Source organism: Brassica napus, chromosome C7, assembly GCF_020379485.1.
Source record: "Brassica napus cultivar Da-Ae chromosome C7, Da-Ae, whole genome shotgun sequence".
In the NCBI taxonomy this organism is placed as follows: domain Eukaryota; kingdom Viridiplantae; phylum Streptophyta; class Magnoliopsida; order Brassicales; family Brassicaceae; genus Brassica; species Brassica napus.
This window is the reverse complement of record NC_063450.1, coordinates 46,007,553-46,028,447: the sequence shown is the minus strand read 5'-3', so window position 1 is coordinate 46,028,447 and position 20,895 is coordinate 46,007,553. Positions and strand designations below refer to the sequence as shown.

Here is a 20,895-nt window from a genome sequence, read left to right as displayed (position 1 = left end):
CACAATATGCACAAAGGAAAGGGGGAGTATCATGCTAGTCGAGATTAAGAGGGAAGAAAAGGCCTAAACTGCATAACTATGAGAAGACAAAGCGTTCTCATCACTTAGAAGGAGAGAGAGTAGTGAATATACATCTCTTTCAGTATGTACAAAACCGTAACAAGAAAATACAGCAGCAGGCTGAGCATTGGAGCTAAATACAGCCCCTGGACAACATATATATATGTTTAGAAATTCAATTTCGTGTGCATCATCATACTGGACCCACTACTCTCTACACCGAAGTCTATGACTGCCAAAAAGATGCAAGCAAACAGCCCAAAGTAGGGAAAAAAGGAGGAATAACTTCTCGTAGGCGCACAAAAGAAAATCAGTTCAAACTGCAATAAAATATCTATAGAAGCAATGTACCAGGGCTTGTGTAATGTGTATTAATTTGAGATGATATTCTTTTTATGATCCGAGTATCCAGACACCTTATGGAGCCTCACTAGCGCCTAATGACACCGCCACCAAAGGCATCTTGGAGATAATATTACATTCATCATCATCGAGTCAGCATACTACCTTATAACTCTCATGCAAAAATACCCCATTTTATGCTGTCAACAGATCCAACCAACATCATTAACTTAAATTTGACTATGGACGTGGAGCTTACCTTTTGAAGAATTATAACCATTTGATGAATTAGAAGTACTTCCATAAGCAACTCCTGCAAAAAGACTCTATTTTTGTCAAAAAGGAGTGAACTAGAGAAGTACAATGTCTGCTTAAATAAGGACTCACCATCATGGTCGAACACCACCTGCATGAACACAGTGAATTAAGTCAGCAGGAAGGGAATGTGAAAAAACAAAACTACAAGAACTTATCTAAAAATCACAGAGATAAAGAAATGGAAAATGGAACATACCGCCACATGGGATGGGAGGAATTTCAGAACATCAATGATCTGCAAGTGAGAACACAAAGCAGGGAAGACACATTTAAAGTTGAGAAAAAAGAACATAATTCCAAGCAAACAATGCTTACTTGAATGTTTTTCAATGAAACAAACTTAAGTAGAATATGTAAGAGTCTACACTTACAAGAGAAAGAGCTGAAAATAAAGTTAAAACGCAGTCGGCGTTTCCATCAGCGTGAGTCAGATGACCATGATTCAACCTTGCCGCAATTTTCCCAAATCAAATCAAACGTCAGTAAGTGAGACCCCAGGAACTGTGTAACACATGAGTAGCATTATAATACCTAGAAGCTTATAGTAAGCCCTATACATAATGGATGTCCCATCAATAAGCATCACTCTGCCATTTGAAGAAGCAGTGCTAGGTATCAACTCCGGCGCAACATGTTCACTTTTAGAGACTGCTGCGTCCAGATTACATGTGGAACTGCAAAAGTACTGAATTCCACATACGTGGTGGTATCAACATTAGAAATGTACACCTCAAAATCAATTTTGAGTTCACAGAAGTCTGTTTTGGTATTGAGTTAAAGCAGGATTAAACATCAAGGTCTCGAAATAAGTAACTAACCACGAAATAAGTATACAGCTAATAACTCTTGAGACTTTTGAACTGACATAGCATATACAAGGTAAGCATCATCACCTTGGTGATGCGTGGAAGAGAAGGAGAGATAGTGAGAGAGTAGTTCCTCATATTACATAGATTTTCGATTCTTCTCGGGAAGCAAGATATTTCTCCGTAACAAACGGCAGTGATGCGAAGTCATGAGGTCAAGAAGTGTTTAACCTCAACACAATCACAATCAACAGACGTTCTTGTTGAGAGCTTGAAAAGAGACTAGACCAAGAATCCTGAGAGCAAGCCAAGACAAGGACTGTCAAGGAACCTTCCAAAAATGAGGAGAGGCTTCTATATTTATATGGGCCTTAATATATAGACCCGCTTGAGAGTTGCTGTCTTCTATTACAACGGAACCCTAGAGTACAGAGAGTGGAAACTCTAGAGACGAAGATCAAAGGAGATGACGCAGAAGAGCAATCAGTTCAAGGGGCAACAGAAAAAGAAGACTGTTGCTCTTAATCGCCATGGCAAATCCGTTCAAAATCGCAAAGGTATATTCACTTTTCTTTTTTTGGCAAATCCCTCACGATCTCTGTTTCTTATCTTCTTCTTCTTCTTGTTCTTACCTTCTTACAGGGAGGAGATATATGAAACCGTCCAAGACAACGAAAGAGTTAGACACCGACCGGGTATGTTCCTATGTTCCTGAGTTGATTTGATCAAGCTTGTATCATTTAAAGTTTTAAGTAAAAATTGTCTGTATTGATTTTGTTAACTGGAGCAGGAGCTTACCAAGTTCATTAACCATTGCAATGAAGTGAAAGCAGCCAACGCTGCTTGCAAAGAAGGTGGACAACTTAATATCCTCAAAGCTGAATCTCAAGCTGACACATCCAAGAAGTCTACCAAGTAGACAAAACAAGTGTTAAAAACTTTTTTTGTAATTCTCACTAATATAAATCGATTTTGTGTCTTTGAATCATTTTATATTTGCTATGGTTTCCAGTTTTCTTACAAATACACAGCTTGAATCCTTAAACAATAGCAACTATTATTTCTTCACGAGTGACTGAATTTCCATACGCTTATGAATTTACCACTGTGAGCTGTTACTACCTTCTTCATTCCCATTGCTATGCAGCTGATCTGAGGCCGAGTTTTCCTTTCGATTTTATCGATCTCGACGTCTTGAGATACTCTTTTACCTCTCCTCTTCTCAACCACGACTTGGCTCTGCCTTCTCAGAACTGTTGAAACTTTGTCGTCCATTATACAGCTTGACAGAACTCTGCCCCTCTTCTGATCAACAAATCGCAGCACACCGTCTATTCCACCAGCTACCATAACCGATGTATCGTTCTTTAACTGTTGTATTGAGTACACCACATTAGGACTCACTCGATTTTCCCACACCCGTCTCATTTTCCTGTGGTAAAAGCTTTGTTACTACAATGCATCTCAAGATAGTGTTTTTGTAACACAAACCCAGCGGTTTTATAATGACATTACCTGAGGTCCCAGCATGAAACGTATCCAGCGGTTGTTCCAGAGAAGGCGAGATTGGAGCCTTGGTTAAAACAGATGGTCTGTATACCTGTGAAGAATCAGAGGGGGTTGCTTTTAGGCATTCTCACTGGACATGTAATCTGTAATGGAGTTTTGAGTTTACCTCCTGCAGTAATTGTGGATTTAAGCGTAGCCACTGGTTGATCTAGTAAAGGGTCTGATACTGTTACTCTCCCGAGAGAAGACCCGCTAAGAAACAGTTGATTATCGCTCAAAGATAAGCACGTTATCGGCCCACCGTGAGTCCTGCCATCAGATAGTTTACAGCATTAGCCAATCTGATAGGAAATTTGCAATAAGAGTCTCATATGAAATTGCAAACAATTCTCAAGACGACAACACAGTAGGGGTATCGTACCTAATGATCTGTGAACATGTCTTGCTGTACATATCAAATATACGAGCTGTTCCATCTTCGCATCCAACTACAGCTTCTGGGTCAATGTAACTGGGTGACAAAGAAAACAAAAATCTTCATTAGCATGGATAGAGAAGCCAATCCTACAGGCACAATGGTTCTCCATGTTGAAGTATCATAGCAATCATTGTCAGGTATATCACTGAAACAGGAAGGTTCCGTTCTACACAACTCAATATTCCAAGATTATCTTTTGGACATACCGCATACAAAGTCCCTTAGGAATGGTGCCTTCACGAGACGGAAAGATGCTTCTCTGTCCATTTCTCCTCCATATGCTAATCCGGGTACCAACCAATCCAACAATCTCAAAAAAAAAAAAAAAAAAAAATTATTCAAAGTTAGGCATTTTGCTATTGCCTGATATAACATGATGACAGCGAAAAGGAAAACAAAGTACTTGTACTCGAAACATCCAGTTACAAAAGTGACTAATTCTAGAGATCTAGCGAGACAAACATCAACATGGAAACAGATAACACTAGTATAATGGTGTTTTTTCATTAATTAAAATCAATGACTCAGCTGAGGTTTATGTAGCACCATTGCTCATTAAATCCTCTCATCTCCACTTCAACTAATGAACAGTTTTCATCCATAACGAGAGTAAGTTTTACACATGAATGTACTTGAGGAGGTTTTACCTTACTCTCGTCAAAATCAAAGTCAACCAAGGAAGCAGCATCAGGAAGGGAGTATTCCTCCATGCATTTATAACTATCCAACGACCAGAGACGCATAACCTGATAAAGCAATCACACCACCTTAGCCAATATATAATCTAATAACAACACAGCGACCAACACTTACCTTATCACCTACACCAGTGAGAAGCAATCCCTTCTTCATTCGACACTGAGAGAATCTGATCATACATCAACATTTAGAACTATGCCCAGAAATAAAACGAATTGTGAACATTGCCTCACCGGTGTGAGTGAGCTTCCCAACGCTCAATCTCGATTCGGCCTCTTAGCAACGCCATCTTGTGATGCTTCATCGCGAAATCCTCCACGTCTATCTCGCGTGGCTGCTCCAGCGACGTGGAGCCGAGCTGGTGCATCTTCCGGCATGAAGACTGCAGCAGCTTCAGCTTCTTGATGACAGCATGCCTCGAATAAAAACAAAACTTGAACAGGGTTTAGGGTTTCTATGTGAGATTCCAAGTTGAGGAGATTTGAAATTGAGGGAGGTTACCAGGAGTTACAGACGACGGTACAGTGAACGAGATCGAATAAATCGAGAAAGGAGAAGATCATGCATAGTATGTCTGCGTCTAGAGATTCGATCGACGTTGGTGCTCTTCGTCGCGTCTTTCTCGCCGAGGATTCGCCGGCGGTCTCTGTTATCCCCATTTCTCTTTTTCTTTTTGTTTTTTTTGGTTGCGAGGGGAGGAGAGAGAGAGAGAGAGAGAGAGAGAGAGAGACCTTTCGGTATGGAGGCAGAGTTATTTGCTATTAAAAAATTTAGTTAAGGATCCAAAAGCATAACCAAAACAAAACAAAAGAAGATGGATAGTATTTCTGAGCGGAACAAAAATTGAATGTGACAAATATATATCATTTAAACTCTTGTAAAATTTTAATGTAATAAATAAAGGGATTATTTTTTTGAAAAAAAAATAATATTTGATGAAATTAATTAAATTTTTTTGTTTATTTGTTTTTAAGTTAATATATGATGACCGACCACACACTGTCTTTTCTATTGAAAAAAAGTTGTAATGTGTTTTAAGTTGGAAGCTTTTATGAATATGTAATCTTGAAAGAAAATTTCACCTGATTTTTGAATTTCATAGACTATTTGATATGTTAAAAAAAATATTTTATTGGTTTGTTAATTTTCATCATTTATTAAAATAAAGTCTTAAAATAAATATATAAAAATATTTTAAAATTATTTTGGTTAAGAAAATATTTAATGGGCTAATTGGCGTAATAGCCACATTTCGGTGAGAAATCAAGAAAATGGACATAATTTTGACATAATCTATTCACTGATTTTTTACCTTCATTCCACCCAGTTATACCCTTCTAAGTAACATGTTACTGGTTCCAACACATAAAGCAAACAACGCGGTGGTTTTGTATCCCATAGTAACAATGAGAAATTTAGGAAGCGCTTCGAAGAACCGTAGTCAAAATCAAAAGAAGGAAAAGATGCAGAGAGAGAAGTAGATGAAAACCATAAGTGTAAAAGAAACAACGTTAAACAAACGAATAATCTAAGAATTAACATTTACAACGTCTATTACGTGAGAAGTTATATTCCAAATAGTATGTAATATGTTATTTACATGAGAACTACTATTCTACTAACATATACCATGTTAATTATATACTACCTGCATAGTATATTCTGTAACACTTGACATCAAACACTAAACCAAGATAGGGAAATATAAACTTCAATTCATCATAAGCAACCGAAATCTTCGGTAAACTAAATCCACGTGCAATAATACAAGAGACATGTATTTACATTTTTCATTAGCCACATGAAATACAAAGCTAATGGGAACCCATCTAAACCAGCCCATTATTTATATGATTCCGTATGCCAACCATTAAACAACTTATTAGAAATACAAGAGAGTCAATCCGAAATGTCACAAAATCCCCAGCGCTTCGGGGATGCCCTCAGCGACGAGGAACATGTACTCGGGTGTATGTGCGACTCCTTTAGATCATAGACATGTATTTACATTCTTCATTAACCACATGAAATACAAAGCTAATGGGAATGGTAATAGAATATTTGAGAGTAAACACTAAACCAAGTTAAGGAAATATAAACCCCAATACATAGATAACCCAAATCTTTGTGAAATTAAATCCACATGTCATACTAGGGGTGGGCGTTCGGATACCCGTTCGGGTTCGGGTCGGGTATTTTGAATTTTTGGATTTTCGGTATAGGGATAGAGAACCCGTTCGGGTAGGGTTCGGTATAGGGATAGAGAACCACCAAGTCCAAGTCTCCACTGTACACAATGATTCAAACACACTGACCCAGTATCTTGTGGAGGAGAGGAACCAATATGAGGTCTATATCATCTTGGCTCCAAGAATTTGTTATGGTATGGTTGCAAGGCTGCCACGCGTATGGTAGATTCGTGGGTTTGACATATATCGCTTTCTTAACCGTTTCACTGTTCAGATAAGCCGACATGTAGTATTCACTGCACGGATCATACACCATTACTGTGGTGCCTTTCTTGAGTTCACTAGTCAACGGGGCCTTTTTGCATACTGAAGCAAGTATGTTGTACCAGTCCACTTTTTCATCAGATCTTCTATTTCTAACATCGCATCGAAACATTTATCAGAATGAGATTGTTCTAGGCATAGGAAAGGAAAACATACTAGTTGCTTGTGTATGTTCTCTTACCTAGGCTTTTCTCATTCAACATATCTGGATCTTTTGAGGTGGGAGAAGGTTTTAGAAGAAAAAGAGAGATGAAAGATTTGAAAATTAATGGCTACATCTTATATGTTTGTGTTTTTTTTTTGTTTTTGACAACTATTTTAACCATATACTGGAAGTTGTAAAAGATAAGTTGTGTTTATATGGTTATAAGGAAAAAATAACAATTTTTGGTTTTTATTTATTTAACGAGACATGGATGATTTTTAAGATTAAATAGATTAAATCCTTCAATGTTAAATAATATGTAATAACTATTTATAAATTACATCAGTGGTTTGTATATCAAACTATTGTGTTGTATATCAAATTATTGAGGTGCTCTACTCTTCCGCACTGTCTCTTTCTCTTCTTCTGATCAGGGCAAGACTGGTTTCCCCGTTATGATCCGCAAACGCAGCTTTTACAGTTGGTACTGGTTGACAGCGTTTCGAAACAATCATACAAATCGCTACAAATCGTTTTAAACCGTTCCGAACCTCTTAAAATCAAAAGTCGATTCCAGCTAGCGTTTGCGGTTGCGGGCGATTGCAGGAAAAAAAATAAATATAAAATTATTTTCAAAATTATTTTAAAATTAAAATTTTAAAATAGAAATATTATAAATAAAAATATATACATATTTTATATATTAATTAAAAATCACAAACAATATCATAATGTGTTTTATAAAACCTTTAAACTAACTATTTATTAGAATTTTTAAACATCTATATACACACAGATATAAAGATATACACATATATACAAACAAATAAAATATTTTTAATTTTTTTTAATAAAAATCTTCAAAACAAATTTTATTAAAATTATAACTTTCAACTAAATTAATTTTTTTATAAATAGATATAATATTTTATTAATCATATTATATTGATAATTATTATATTTTATTACAATAGTATGTTTTTATATTTTTATAATGCTATAATATGTTAATATGGGTAATTTATTATTAAACCGTTGTAATATCTTATAATCAACCAGTCATAAATATCATGCAAACACAACAATTTTCAAATGTTATACCAGTCATACAAAACGTTTAATAACGCTTGAAACTGCAACCACCTGCATCTGCAAACTTCCACACCCGTAACCGTAACAACTGCATTTAAACCAGTCGAACCCTTAGAACCTGGCGATTACATGCACGTATATAATAAATACATATATAAATATACTTTTAGATATTTAGAGTGGTCAGTGACACAAAAAAAAACAACTTTTGGATACCCAGCGATACAGCTGGTCTGCATATCAATTACCGGCGCTTGAATAACACGTCCCAACGTAGGGCGTGTGGAAGTCCACAAAGTCCAAATGAAAAAATGGGTTGTCTTGTGTCAGAGAACGTGCAATGACCATGCAAACCATCTTTTAAAACAGTTTTCAATCTTTCTCTCTCTCATCTTCTCCGACCACACACACACACACAACATAAAGATTAGAGATCCCTAGGGATGTTAACTACAGGGTTAGGGCTCGGCCCTCTTTTGTTTATTATAAGCCCAGCCCTATTTTAACCCAACCCTATTTTGACCCTATTATAATCAAGGGTTAGGGCTGGTACCAGGGTTAACTCATTTAATTGAAAAAAATATTTCATTTATTTTTGTTCTTAAATTTTAAAGATAAAACTAGAAAAATTAAGATATCATATGATTCTTTCCTCCAATTTGTTGAGCATCAAAATCAAAAGTTTTCCTCCCAAAATCGCAAAATCGAGTTTTTGCTCCACAACTAAGAATAAAATTTTTCTGTCAAAAAAAAAATTGTGTTTTTTTCCGCCAAAACCTAATTTGAGTTTTTCCACCAAAACCACAAAATCAAGTTTTCCCGCCAAAACCGCAAAATCGAGTTTTCCCGCAAAAACCGCAAAAACCGCAAAATCGAGTTTTCCTGTCAAAACCGGCAAATCAAGTTTTCCCGCCAAAACTGTAAAATCGCGTTTTTCCGCCAAAACAGCAAAATCAAGTTTTCCGCCGAAACCGGCAAATCGGGTTTTCCCGCAGAAACCGTAAAATCTAGTTTTTCCGCCAAAACCGCAAAATTGAGTTTTCCCGCCAAAACCGCAAAATCGAGTTTTCCCGCCAAAACCACAAAAACGAGTTTTTCCGCCGAAACCGGCAAATCGAGTTTTTCCGCCGAAACCGGCAAATCGAGTTTTTCCGCCGAAACCGGCAAATCGAGTTTTCCCGCCGAAAACTACAAAATCGTGTTTTCCCGCCGAAACAGCAAAAACGAGTTTTCCGCCGAAACCGACAAATCAGGTTTTCCCGCCAAAACTGCAAAATCGAGTTTTTCCGCTGAAACCGCAAAATCGAGTTTTTCCGCCAAAACTAAAACCGCAATATCGAGTTTTCCCTACAAAACCGGCAAATCGAGTTTTCCCGCCAAAACCGTGAAATTGAGTTTTACGGGTTTTCCAAAAAAAACTTAATTTAATTTTACGTTTTCACGGGAAAATTCGATTTTGAGGTTTTGGCGAAAAACTCGATTTTGATTTTTTGGCGGGAAAACTCGATTTCGAAGTTTTGACGAAAAACTCGATTTTGCGTTTTTGGAAAGAAAACTCGATTTTGTTGTTTTAGTTGAAAACTCGATTTTGCGGTTTCGGCGGAAAATTTCGTTGTTCAGTTTTTGGCGAGAAAACTCTACTTTAAGTTTTTTTTGATGAAAAACATTATTAAATATTGTATAATAGTTGTGTGAATCAAAATAAAAGGGTTAGAATTTAAACCCTGGTCCTATTAGGGCCAACCCTATTTAAACCCTGTTTAAAAAATGAGGGTTAGGGTTACAAATGGGTTTGCAGGGTTAGGGCTAACCCTGTCACGTTGAGCCCATATTAACATCCCTAGAGATCCCATATCCAGAAGAAACTTCCTCATAACTCAGATCTACTCTCTCTCAACAACATACACAAGCAACTAGTAAAGTACGTACACCTTCTCTCTATCTCTCTCTGACTCTTAAACTTTTTCTGATGATAAAATCTTTACATGATGAAAACATCTTCATCTATTCCCCAAAGGAGCAGTAAGCGTCAGTCACTTGCAGAAGTTTCACTCACTAATTAATAATGTCGATCAACTTGACTTTTTCAGGCAATTAAAATTTACTTTAACGCCACTTTTTTTTTTATCAAAGTACTTTTTACTTCACTCATCGAATGTTCGAAACTAATAACGTTTACTTTTGCATACATAACGTTTACTTTTGCAGACAAAAAAAAAACTTATTTTCTTCTTTTATCATAGACAGTTTTTTACCTTTCCCTTTTTTGAACTTTGATTATTCATCTTTACTGGTTGTCTGACAGGAAACAGAGATGCATGTTTATCCTGAAAGGTATGCTTCTTTTCTTTTCTTTTTTTTTTGTCCAAAAAGAAAAAGAAGTTGTAGTTATTGCTCACAAAAAAAAAATTGTAGTTAAAAAAAGATTAATTAACTTGTCCTTGGAACTAAAGTCCAACACAAGAAACAGAGAGACCTCTTAACGACAACAACCACTCTGTACACAAGACACCAAACACTCTCTCTCTCTCTCTCTCTCTCTCTCTACAAAACCATCACTCCTTCTCTCTACTCTAATTCAAGAGAGAGACTGAGAGAAAGAGAGAAAGCCATGGATGGGTACGAAGCAACTAGGATTGTGCTCTCTAGGATCCAAGCTTTAGACCCAGAAAACGCATCAAAGATCATGGGCCTCCTCCTTCTCCAAGATCACGGCGAGAAAGAGATGATAAGGCTAGCTTTTGGTCCCGAGACTCTTGTTCACTCTGTAATAGTAAAAACCAAGAAAGAGTTGGGTCTCATGACAAGGACTCCTTGGAGGAGTAAAGAGGAGTTAATTAGCCCTAAGAACAACAACAACAACAACCGTCGCGGCTCTTCTCTCAACCCTACTTCTCTGCCCTTCTACGCTAACGGAGGAAGATCTTTGGCCAGCGAGTTGGAGTTCAAGTTCAAGGATGATGTGAACTCAAGAGCGAAGAACTTTTTGGACTCTCTGCATGCGAGAAGTGGCAGCTGCGTGTTGGACGGTTTAGGGTTTGGTGATTCTGATTTAGGGTTTGGAGGTGTACCATGTTCTTACTTCGCTAGAGGCTTCTGCAAAAACGGAAGTAGCTGCAGATTCGTCCACGGTGATGGAGGAGACGAGTTTTTTAGCTCTCCAAGGAGATTCGAGCTTGTTAGGTCTAACTCTGTACCTCCAAGACTTGCGCACCACTTCATCACTCGTTCTTCTTTCATGATGGGAGATGAGTCACAGAATCTTGGAAGATGGAGGCCTGAGAGGATTGATCTCTCTGCTATGTCTTCTCCAGCTTCCAGACAGATCTATCTGACATTTCCTGCCGACAGTATGTTCAGGGAGGAAGATGTGTCCAATTATTTCAGGTAATTGCTGCAAACACAACCAGTTAACATGTAGTTAGTTATTCCTTATGTGACTTACGTTGTTGTTATTGGTGGGTAATAGTACTTTTGGACCAGTTCAAGATGTGAGGATACCGTATCAGCAGAAGAGGATGTTTGGGTTTGTAACATTTGTGTACCCTGAGACTGTCAAGAGCATTCTTGATAAAGGGAACCCTCACTTTGTTTGTGACTCAAGGGTTCTTGTTAAGCCTTACAAGGAGAAAGGCAAAGTCCCTGAAAAATACAGGTACTTAAACTAGTAGTAGTAACTATCATACTTTTTGGACTAATTGTTCTTTGAATCCTTTCTTGTAGAACTAACCAAACAACAGAGCGGGAGCTGTCCCCAACGGGTCTTGATTCTAGCCCCAGGGATGCTATAGGTAAAGCAAACGCTAAAGCTCTTTGTCTTAACCTTTTGCTTGTGCGCCGTAGTGATTTGCTTGTGGTGCAAGGAGGGAGAGGGTTTTACAACAACGGACAAGATGCTTTGTGGAGGAGCAAGTTTGAAGAAGAGATTCTTGAGCTTGAGAGGAGAAGGCTAATGAATCTGCAGCTTCTTGACGTCAAGAAGCATTTCCAACTCAATTCCCCTACTACTACTACACACATTCATTCCCCAAATCCTTTTAGCCAAACACTTGCATCTCCTCTTCCATCGCCTGTGAAAGGAAGTTCCAAAGAAGGATCTGATGATGACACAATGAATCTACCAGAGAGGTAGGTCTATTCATGAACAAGGTATTGTTTTTTTTTTGTATTTTGGAATTGTAAGGTTGAAATAGCAAGTTTCTTTTGGATGGTGACAGGCTGGAGGAGAGCTTGCCTGATAGTCCATTTGCGTCGTCCACAAATCATTTGCTTCTGTTTGCTGAGTCTGCAGACAGTAATGGATCAGATTTGTTGTCACCTTCTTCTGATAATGACGATAACTCTACTCCTTCTACACTCTCTGACTCCTCCAATTCTGTCAGCTGCCAAATGCCTAGGTTTCAAGATTCAACTACGGTTTATGTGTTCTGCTATCAAGTAAATGGTAATCTAACATTGCTTTAATGAAACAACAGGTTGCTGCCGATTGAGATGTTATCCGGTAGGGGTGGACCGACCTGCCGTGTTGGGATATAAACAGGTAGGATTAGATTAATGGATGGTGAACACACTAAACAACAATCTTATAATTATGTTAAAATTTTCTCTGTCTTTGTTGTTGTTGCAGGAAGAGAGGTGAGTAAGTAAGAAAACAGAGGAAGTTAAAGAAATTAATAATATTGAGACTCATAGTAACCAAAAGATGCAGAGATGTAAAAAATAAAGCAGTATAATTTGATGTAAGAGATAGAGAAGAGAAAAAAGATTGTTGTACCATTTCTCTAGCTTTAATGTGTAACGTGATGGGCCACACAAGATGATGTAATATGATATGATATAAATATATAGGACAAGAACTAGTGTAGTCTCTCTAATAATTTACAAAAGAAAGAGATTACAATTTTTGTTTGAAAAGTATGTCTTGCCACCCTCTCACTCTAATCACTCTCCCAGCTTGAAAAAGACCAAGATATTCACTTTTGGTTATATTTTCTTCAACTATAATCTTAGGATTTGGTTGTATGAGGTAGGTTTTGTGTCAATGTTATTAAATGTAACTTTAGTGAGGTGGAAAGTGTAAAAGGAGTAGGTGCTAACATCCATGGTTATTACCGTGATTTAAGTAACAAAGAAGCAGAATGTTATGGACATATTGCACATGCAAAGATATAAGTTATGATAGGTATTCAAATTAAATGAAATGTGTGATATTTTGTGTATCATTTATGATTTTGGCAAAGACACGGACAGTGGCGTTAGGTGGGGCACGCGAGAGAGAGAGAGAGAGAGAGAGAGAGAGAGAGAGAGAGAGAGAGAGAGAGAGAGAGAGAGAGAGAGAGAGAGAGAGAGAGAGAGAGAGAGACAGAGTGCAATAAACTAACAACACTACAAAAATGGTAATAACTTGTGGTCTACTTACAACAGTATGTCGCTTCTATTATGTGAAATTTGGAAGTTAGACTCTCCAGTTCTTTGCTAAAAAAAGACTCTCCAGTTCATCATACATCATCTACGATCAAATGAATGTGAAGGCCATTTCTCTTTTCGGGTATAATAATACGCATATGTGATGAAAATATGTGATATGTGTGTTATACAACGATTTTCAAGCGTCTTGCTACATATATCTATTATATAAAATAATTTGACGTAAAACAAGTACGATTAGTATAGATCAACTGTGTATAATGAGCATATACAAAAAGTTGAATGCTGACTACTATAAATATTAGTGTCTATTAAATAGTTTCCTAACATTGTAAGTGATTCCAAATTTTAGCAAAAAAAAAAACATTGCAATTGATTGAATTTAGAAGATTGATTATTTTGTTGTAACCTAATCTAACGGTTCTTTAGAGCATCTCTAATGTACATTTCTATAATTTCTCTAAAATAGAAATCTTTATTATAGAGGTAAAAATGCTCTAATGTATGCCTATATAATAGAGTTCCTCTATTTTAGAGGAAAATATAGAGAAAAGTTATTTTTTGCCTTTATATGTAGAGGTGAAAATATCATATCTCTATATTTTCCCCTATAAATAGAGAAACTCTATTATAGAGGCATACATTAGAGCATTTTCAACTCTATAATAGAGTTTATCTATTTTAGAGAAAAATATAGAGATAGAAATAGAGGTGGGTTGGAGATGGTCTTACTAATAGCAGAAGATGCATTGTGTTCAGCTAATTTCTTTTATTATTATTTTGGTAAAAAATGTTAAGATTTCATTACCAGTTTTAAATTTTTTATAGACATTGACAGAAAATACTAGTAGCAGATCAACATAAAGAAAACTAACACAAACTCAAACCTAGGGAAACACATGAAATGACATCAAGCACAATTGCAGTACACAAAGGATACATCGGAGAGGAACATTCGCTTGCCGCAGAATCGACCCGCAGTTATAGCGAGAGCTGGACCCGGTAGAGTTAGGCGTACCCGGTGACCAGTTCTTAATGATCGGGTTGTCAAAAACAGCTTGCTAAGCACTCCCACACAGCAAACTTCACGGACATACAGCTACACTCGAGACCAAGACCACACGCCCCACCAAGTCGATCTTTATTTGGAGAAGGAACGACCATGAGCCGCCACACGCTATCGAACCTATACCAAAGAGGCAGAGCCAACTACTCCACCGGAAGGCAGAGCGGACCAGGACAGCCCTATCCCTAGATCAGTCCACAGTCATGTTGACTCCACACGCGCCGCCACTGAAAAGGGTTGTTGTGGTTGACAAACCCAGCTCCTCGCCTTCTCGCACACGCCCCTGCTACAGAGAACCTGCAACAAACCAAACCGGCTAGAAAACGAAAGCAGCACCATAGAAGGCCCTACAAGAACGGTTGACCGGCCTAAGAAAGGACGCGCTGGAGACCAACGAAACGGTCGGAAGAAACACCGCAACTCCACCGTTTGAGGGACCCTAACGCCTTCAGCCAAGCGAACCATCTCGCCCTTACCAAGAAAATCAAACAGAGGAAGCATAGGAAGAAGCAGAGCTCTCCACAGAACCAGATCTGACACCAAATCTAAGCCACCACCACTCCGTTTGACTAAAGGAACCGCACATACACTCCTCCACCTCGTTTTTCTGGAGATCCAGGTCCGACGCGCCAGATTTACACAGCGCGGTGGCGCAAGAATCAGAGCTTCGAGAAAGGAAACGGAGAGGAGGAGGGAAAAGAGAGGCGAAGACGAGGAGAGGAAGAAAGCAAAAAGGGTGGGGGGAGGGGGTGACCGGCGTTTAAAGAAGAGAATAACGCTGCTGGCTACCCGAACGAAGGAAGAGCTAGGGTTTCGCATTTGGGAGAGAGTATTTAGAGAGAGGTTTTCTTTTATTATTTGATGTCGCTTAGTGGTATTTTTGTTTTTTTTTATCTATATTATAAAACAAAAAATAATTAAACCACATCGAATCAGAAAAATAATCCTACGAGCCAACACACATGCAGTGCTGTCTGCCGTGTGGTGTTGGGAGATATATGGTTGTGTTTTGTGGAGACATCTCCATAAATGTAATTTGTTTTTTACTTTTTTTTTGTTTCTAGAAATGTAGAAACCGTTCATGTATTTACAAAGTTTAGTTTGGTTATTTCAGATTTTGGTTTTATTCAGTAGCAAAGTAAATGTAATTAGAAATTAAATGTAATTGTTTTTTTGTGGGTATATATTTGTATTTCAAAAATTCAGGTATCCGTTTGGTTTTAGGTTTGGTTTCAGTTTTCAGTTATAAAGATAAAAGATCTGTTCGGTTATTTGTGAAATTTAGTTAAATGTTGGTGTCGTTTTTACAGTTTGTTACGATTCGGTTCCCGATAAATGTGATTAGGCATGTACACTATTTTATATAGAAATTTATTTTAAAATAATTTATTTAATTTCAAAAAATAATTATTTGATCTTAAAAATAAATCTGCGCTTTCTAAGCGCGGATCAAAATCTAGTATACTCTTTAAAAATAAATAAAAATCTCCATAAATATACTCCAAATATTGTAAATTGGACTATATGTGGAATGTCAATTTTGTCAGCTACCTTTTTAAACTGGTGATCAGACGAGCCGAGAAATATCAAAAGTCCTGAAATTAGTTAATTTAAGTACAGGGTAATGTTAGAAAAGCACAAGGCAGGTTGTTAAATTTTGATAATTGAAGAATACTTTATTAAATTTTCAAAAAAGAAGAGTTCATGATAATTTTAGTCTAGAAAAACTTAAAATCGGATCAAACAAATCTCAACACTCTTCGCATTTGCTAGTTTCATAACATTGTTTTGGAGTGTTTATTGGAAACGACATAAATTTCTATAAAAGACCATATATGTTTACCAAAGTACTACTCTCAAGTACCTTTCACATCCCTAAAAATAGTTAGTAGCAATTAATGTGATGGAATAAATGGGTGGTAGCGTCGTTAACCGTTGGTATTGGTTTCAGAGAAAGATGCACATACTGATATCCTTTTAATGATGATAAAAATCGAAACCTACCCAATCCAATCCGACTACAATTAAATGAGACGAAGAGCTAAATTTAATTGGCTTTTGAAATCTATCAACAATCATCTGCCGGCGAGATATCACAGCCAACGGGCTGCGCAAAATATAACATACCCCAATTGAGTTACATTCACTTTCATGTCAATCCAAAACAAAACTTAGAAAAGGCAAGACTTCCCTTTAGAATTTCGATTTACTCTATATGTCTACATACACTAGGGTAATTTTTTTTAAAAAGAGCAAATGATGACATAATTTTTGTAGCCAAAACATGTAGACAAGATTAGTATTAGTAATTAAATATTCCATCAGTTTCCTTTTAGCCTTGTACACACAAATTAAGATTATATTTAATTTTGTATATTTACTAAATAAAAACATCATTACTAATATGTCTAACCACATTTCAATCCATAGATGAATATAAAATCAATAAATTTTATATTAAATTATAAAATGACATTTATTTTGAAACAAAAGTTTTATTCTACAACAACTAAACTGAAATGGATAGAATATTGTTGTCGTCGTAACTAACATTTAAAATAAGTGATGTGCATGCATAAAGTTATAGACGACAAAATCAATGTTTTCTCCCTCAAGTCACTTGCATTAGGATTCACATAAAATTATAGTATTCTCTAATCTCTTCGACTCTAATGAAATAATATTGAGATTAGCTAAGATAGAGTGGAGCAACAAAAAAGAAGCAAAACTTGTCTTCAACTTTGGTCCGGTGTGGTTCCCGCTCCCAAGATGCGTCATTGCTGCTTCAAATATTCTTATCAGGCCAGTTTGGTAAGTTTCAAAAGGTTCATAAGACTTACTCTTGGGCCCATTTAATACCCCAACCTCAAAAGAAGTTAAGCCGTCACAGAACCAGAAGTTGAATAGACACGAGTCACACGACACCACCGATGAAGACGATGGGATGGGACTCCAGTATGGGAGAGGAGATTCTGTGAGGTGATTGAATCAATGACATGCCAAAAAAGTTGTTGAAGCTACCGACTTCAAGAGCTGGTACACATGCAATGTAATCATTTGGGAGGACTCTGCTTGCCAAGAAACTTTTTACAATGAGAAGAAGCCGTTTTGGTCACACTCTAATGGCCTTCAGTCTCTGATATTTATCTTCCTGATCAGGATCTCTACATCAGTGAAGTAGATCGGAACACTAGCATTAATAGGTCCATGCAAGAAGTAGAAAATGGTTTAAATAAAGAGTAAAAGCAGAGAGACAGAGAGAGAGAGGGATCACTGAACCGCATCAATAGGTCCATGCAAGAGGCGATCACTATACTACAAGACCATATTCAAAGCCTTGTCAAGGGCTGTGTAAATTAAGGACAAACATACTTTCATATATTTATCTACACACATAACAAAAATTACACTACTACATTTTGACAAGAAGTGCTTGGAAATAAACAAGTGAGAAACAAAACAAAAGAGGCAACAAAACAAAAGTAAAGGAAAAAGCTTCAAAGAATAGAGGTAGAAGCCAAACTCTCATTACTAAGCAACTCTTCCCAGAAACCGTCGTCCAACTCTCTCTCGACCACCATGTCCTCTTCTTCCTTCACATTTCTCTGTCTCCCATACCCTTGCATCTCCAGAGCCAGAGCCTCAAGTTCAGACACCGAAGAACCTCTTTCCCTCTCTTCTACCTCAACCTCCTTAAATCTCATGTCTCTCTCCTGGAGTAGCTGATACAGAAACGTAGGGCCCTGCAACGCCCTAGCCAAGAACGACATCATCATTCTCTGTTTCTTCTCTGCTCCTTCAATCCTCTGTTCCATTGATTTGATGTAAATTCTCGCGGTTTGTTGCTGCTGTCTCAGACTTGCCAGCTCCATCGACAGCAGTTGCTTCTCCTTAAGAAGCTGTACGCAAGGATCTTGAATGGATGAAGCGAAGGAGGCTCGCCTCTTGATGCTCTTCAGTAAATGCCTCTGTCCTAAGAGGAAACCTTCGTTTGCAAACTCCCATCTCTCTGCCTCTATCTTTCTAAAACCCTATAAATAGTTTTCAAAATTTTATTTGAAAATATCTATGAGGTTTCAAAAGTGTGATTAAACAAACAAAAATTATTGGAGAGAGATGTGTACTAGTGGAAGATAATATAAAAAAAAATGGAACAAGTGGGCAACCTTAATCTATAAAAATATATACCGTGATAAGATTGATGACGCTTTCATGATTATTTTAAGAACCAAGTTGGCACGAATCAAGATTCTAGAACTTGCTAATTGTTTTAGAAACCAAGTTGACAAGAACCATAAGTCTAGAACTTACTAATTGTTTTAGAAAGCTGGGGTGGCACGAGCCAAGATTCTAGAACTTACTAAAGAGACTTCTTCTTCTCCCACTATCAGACAGAATCTACATTATTCGATGTTTCTAGAAATAACCCATTTTTGCAGTAAAAAAAAAATGAATTTTACTAACACAGAAAAACAGAGCATTGCAAAACAGAGCATTTGCAAAACAGAGGATTGCTGTTTTTGTTTTGTTGGGTCAGAGAAAAGAAGAAGACTTACGTAAGTGTTGAGTTGTCTGACGAAGCTTGAGAAGTTGCTGTGTTTGAAGTGACGAGGGAGAAGAAACTCAGAGAAAGAATGCAAATCCCAGACGACAAAACTAGTGCCTCCTCTGTTCCAAGACACGATGTGGTCCGTGTTTGGATCCTCCACAATCTCGAATGTCTTGATCAGAAACGGAGGCGGTCCTATTTCGTGCAACCCTTCAACTGGTTTTGGTGGTGACAGTGGTGGATCATTTTCTCGGTGGAGAAACGGATTCATCGATTTAAAACAAAAGAAATGATTTTTTTGGTATCTTGGATCAATCTTCCAACTAAACCATCTTGGAAACTGTTTGTTTTTTTTTTATCGGATTTGAAAGTGAATGATGAAAGTGATTTGATGTTGTGGTGCTGACATATGGTTTAAGAGTTCGTTAATAGCAGTTGGGAGGGAGAAGAGATGAAGATAATATCCACGTAGGCCATGGGGAGGTGGCTTAAATAGGAGGAATGAGTGGGAAAGTGAGTGATAATATTAAATTGAATATAAAATTATATAAATATAACTCTTTCTCACTCGACTTTAGAAAATTCGAAAGGTTGACAAAAAAAAAAAAAAAATTCGAAAGTTCCGGAATATTAAGAGGAGAAACGGGTTGGGTTCGAAACTTCTCGAACTTCATGTATTGACGACTGTGCGCCGGTATAGGTTTCACGTGGTGCCCATCGTCTTAAGAACTTCATTTAAGAATATAAAACTTGACAACGTTAATAAAGTGACAATTCGATGATTGGTTTTAATTAACTGTTTTTCATGTTGATGTGACAATCGGTCCATTTGGACATCTGGTTTGATATCTAAACCTGATGATTAGCAAATATTTATTTAATCATTCTAGACCAGTGTTGTTAAAACCGGACCGACCCGATGGTTAGACCGGGTTCAACCATGAACCGGGTATATAAACCGGTTGGGTCTAATAATTAGTTCAACCATGAACCGATCACGTAGCCGGATTAGATCTTAAAGTTATTAAACTACGAAAACTATCAAAAATCTACAAATCATCCATATAAACATAAAACTAGTTTATATTTATAATGTTTTATGTTTAAAAGTTATTTATATTTTAATTATGTATCATATTTACTAACATTATTTTTAAATTTATATACTAAAAGTATATCAAACCAGATTATTGAACCAGATTTGAACCGGTCAGACTATATTAAACCGTGACCCAAAAAATTTTTGGCCCAGCTCCCGGTCCAGTTTTAAAAACACTGTTCTAGACTAGACAATCAAAACAGTGTCCGGTTTGGAACATGTTTTTTTATCATGACAACAAATATAGTAAAAAGAAAATAGTATCGCTAAAAACAACTTGTATATTTCTAACCATAAAGAACAATTCCGAATTGGTCCGCTTGGTCCGCTTGGTCTTTTCTTAGACACTCTCCTAGCCGCCCTTTTTTTCCTGATATCAGATGATTCTCGGACAGGTGTTGAACAGTTCAAGTGACACTTGATCAATTACTGCGGAGGCTTGTGATCCGTGTCTGTGCTCAGCATTCTGGTTTTCGTTACTGTTAAGCTTAATATCAAACTGAATCGTTCAAATACGAGTAGTTTTTTTTTCGTTTTTAAAAACCCTATTGCAGATACTTACCACGAATTATATCAAAATTTCAAAACTGGTTAAATGTATCAATTATTTAAATAAAAAATATACATGAAAAAATAAATATGTTTTTGCAAATAAAAGTGATAATTGGAGTGAAAAATACATGAGAACCAAAAGTTTATTGCAACTAAAGAAAAATATTAAGTTTCAAAAAAAAAACTAATGAAAAATATCTTAATTTTCTCTCTTTCTATTTTCTATTAATGTTTTTCTCA

At 36.9% G+C, this 20,895-nt stretch overlaps 3 protein-coding genes and 1 pseudogene across 5 annotated transcripts; 2 read left to right on the top strand and 2 right to left on the bottom strand.

The window, feature by feature from the left end:
• Positions 1-1,843: 1,843 nt before the first annotated feature.
• On the bottom strand, positions 1,844-4,979 carry LOC106440074 (F-box/WD-40 repeat-containing protein At3g52030). 3 transcript variants are annotated; one of them, XR_002660079.2, is made up of 11 exons: positions 4,714-4,979; positions 4,446-4,628; positions 4,327-4,381; positions 4,161-4,259; positions 3,720-3,823; positions 3,457-3,546; positions 3,202-3,344; positions 3,042-3,126; positions 2,649-2,958; positions 2,325-2,434; positions 1,844-2,237 (listed from the first exon to the last, which is right to left on the bottom strand). XR_002660079.2 is itself a non-coding variant. In XM_013881662.3 (9 exons), the coding sequence occupies exons 1-9, from the start codon at positions 4,869-4,871 to the stop codon at positions 2,592-2,594; spliced, it is 1,284 nt and encodes a 427-aa protein (XP_013737116.1). In that variant the 5' UTR covers positions 4,872-4,978; the 3' UTR covers positions 2,456-2,591. The 3 variants fall into 3 exon arrangements, 2 of the variants coding, with proteins under 2 accessions (XP_013737116.1, XP_022561970.1); XM_013881662.3 differs by lacking the exons at positions 1,844-2,237; positions 2,325-2,434 and having other exon boundaries at positions 2,456-2,958; positions 4,714-4,978; XM_022706249.2 differs by lacking the exons at positions 1,844-2,237; positions 2,325-2,434 and having other exon boundaries at positions 2,456-2,958; positions 4,446-4,645; positions 4,714-4,941.
• BNAC07G32650D lies at positions 1,929-2,528 on the top strand. The gene is made up of 3 exons (XM_013881666.3): positions 1,929-2,083; positions 2,169-2,221; positions 2,317-2,528. Exons 1-3 carry the CDS (start codon positions 1,993-1,995, stop codon positions 2,443-2,445), a joined length of 273 nt encoding a protein of 90 aa, XP_013737120.1. The 5' UTR covers positions 1,929-1,992; the 3' UTR covers positions 2,446-2,528.
• Positions 4,980-10,267: 5,288 nt separating the features above from the next.
• Positions 10,268-12,876, top strand: LOC106440078 (annotated as a pseudogene).
• Positions 12,877-17,783: 4,907 nt separating this feature from the next.
• LOC106444338 (heat stress transcription factor A-7a-like) lies at positions 17,784-19,478 on the bottom strand. The gene is made up of 2 exons (XM_013885827.3): positions 19,012-19,478; positions 17,784-18,486 (listed from the first exon to the last, which is right to left on the bottom strand). The coding sequence occupies exons 1-2, from the start codon at positions 19,273-19,275 to the stop codon at positions 17,953-17,955; spliced, it is 798 nt and encodes a 265-aa protein (XP_013741281.2). The 5' UTR covers positions 19,276-19,478; the 3' UTR covers positions 17,784-17,952.
• Between the last annotated feature and the right edge of the window lie 1,417 nt (positions 19,479-20,895).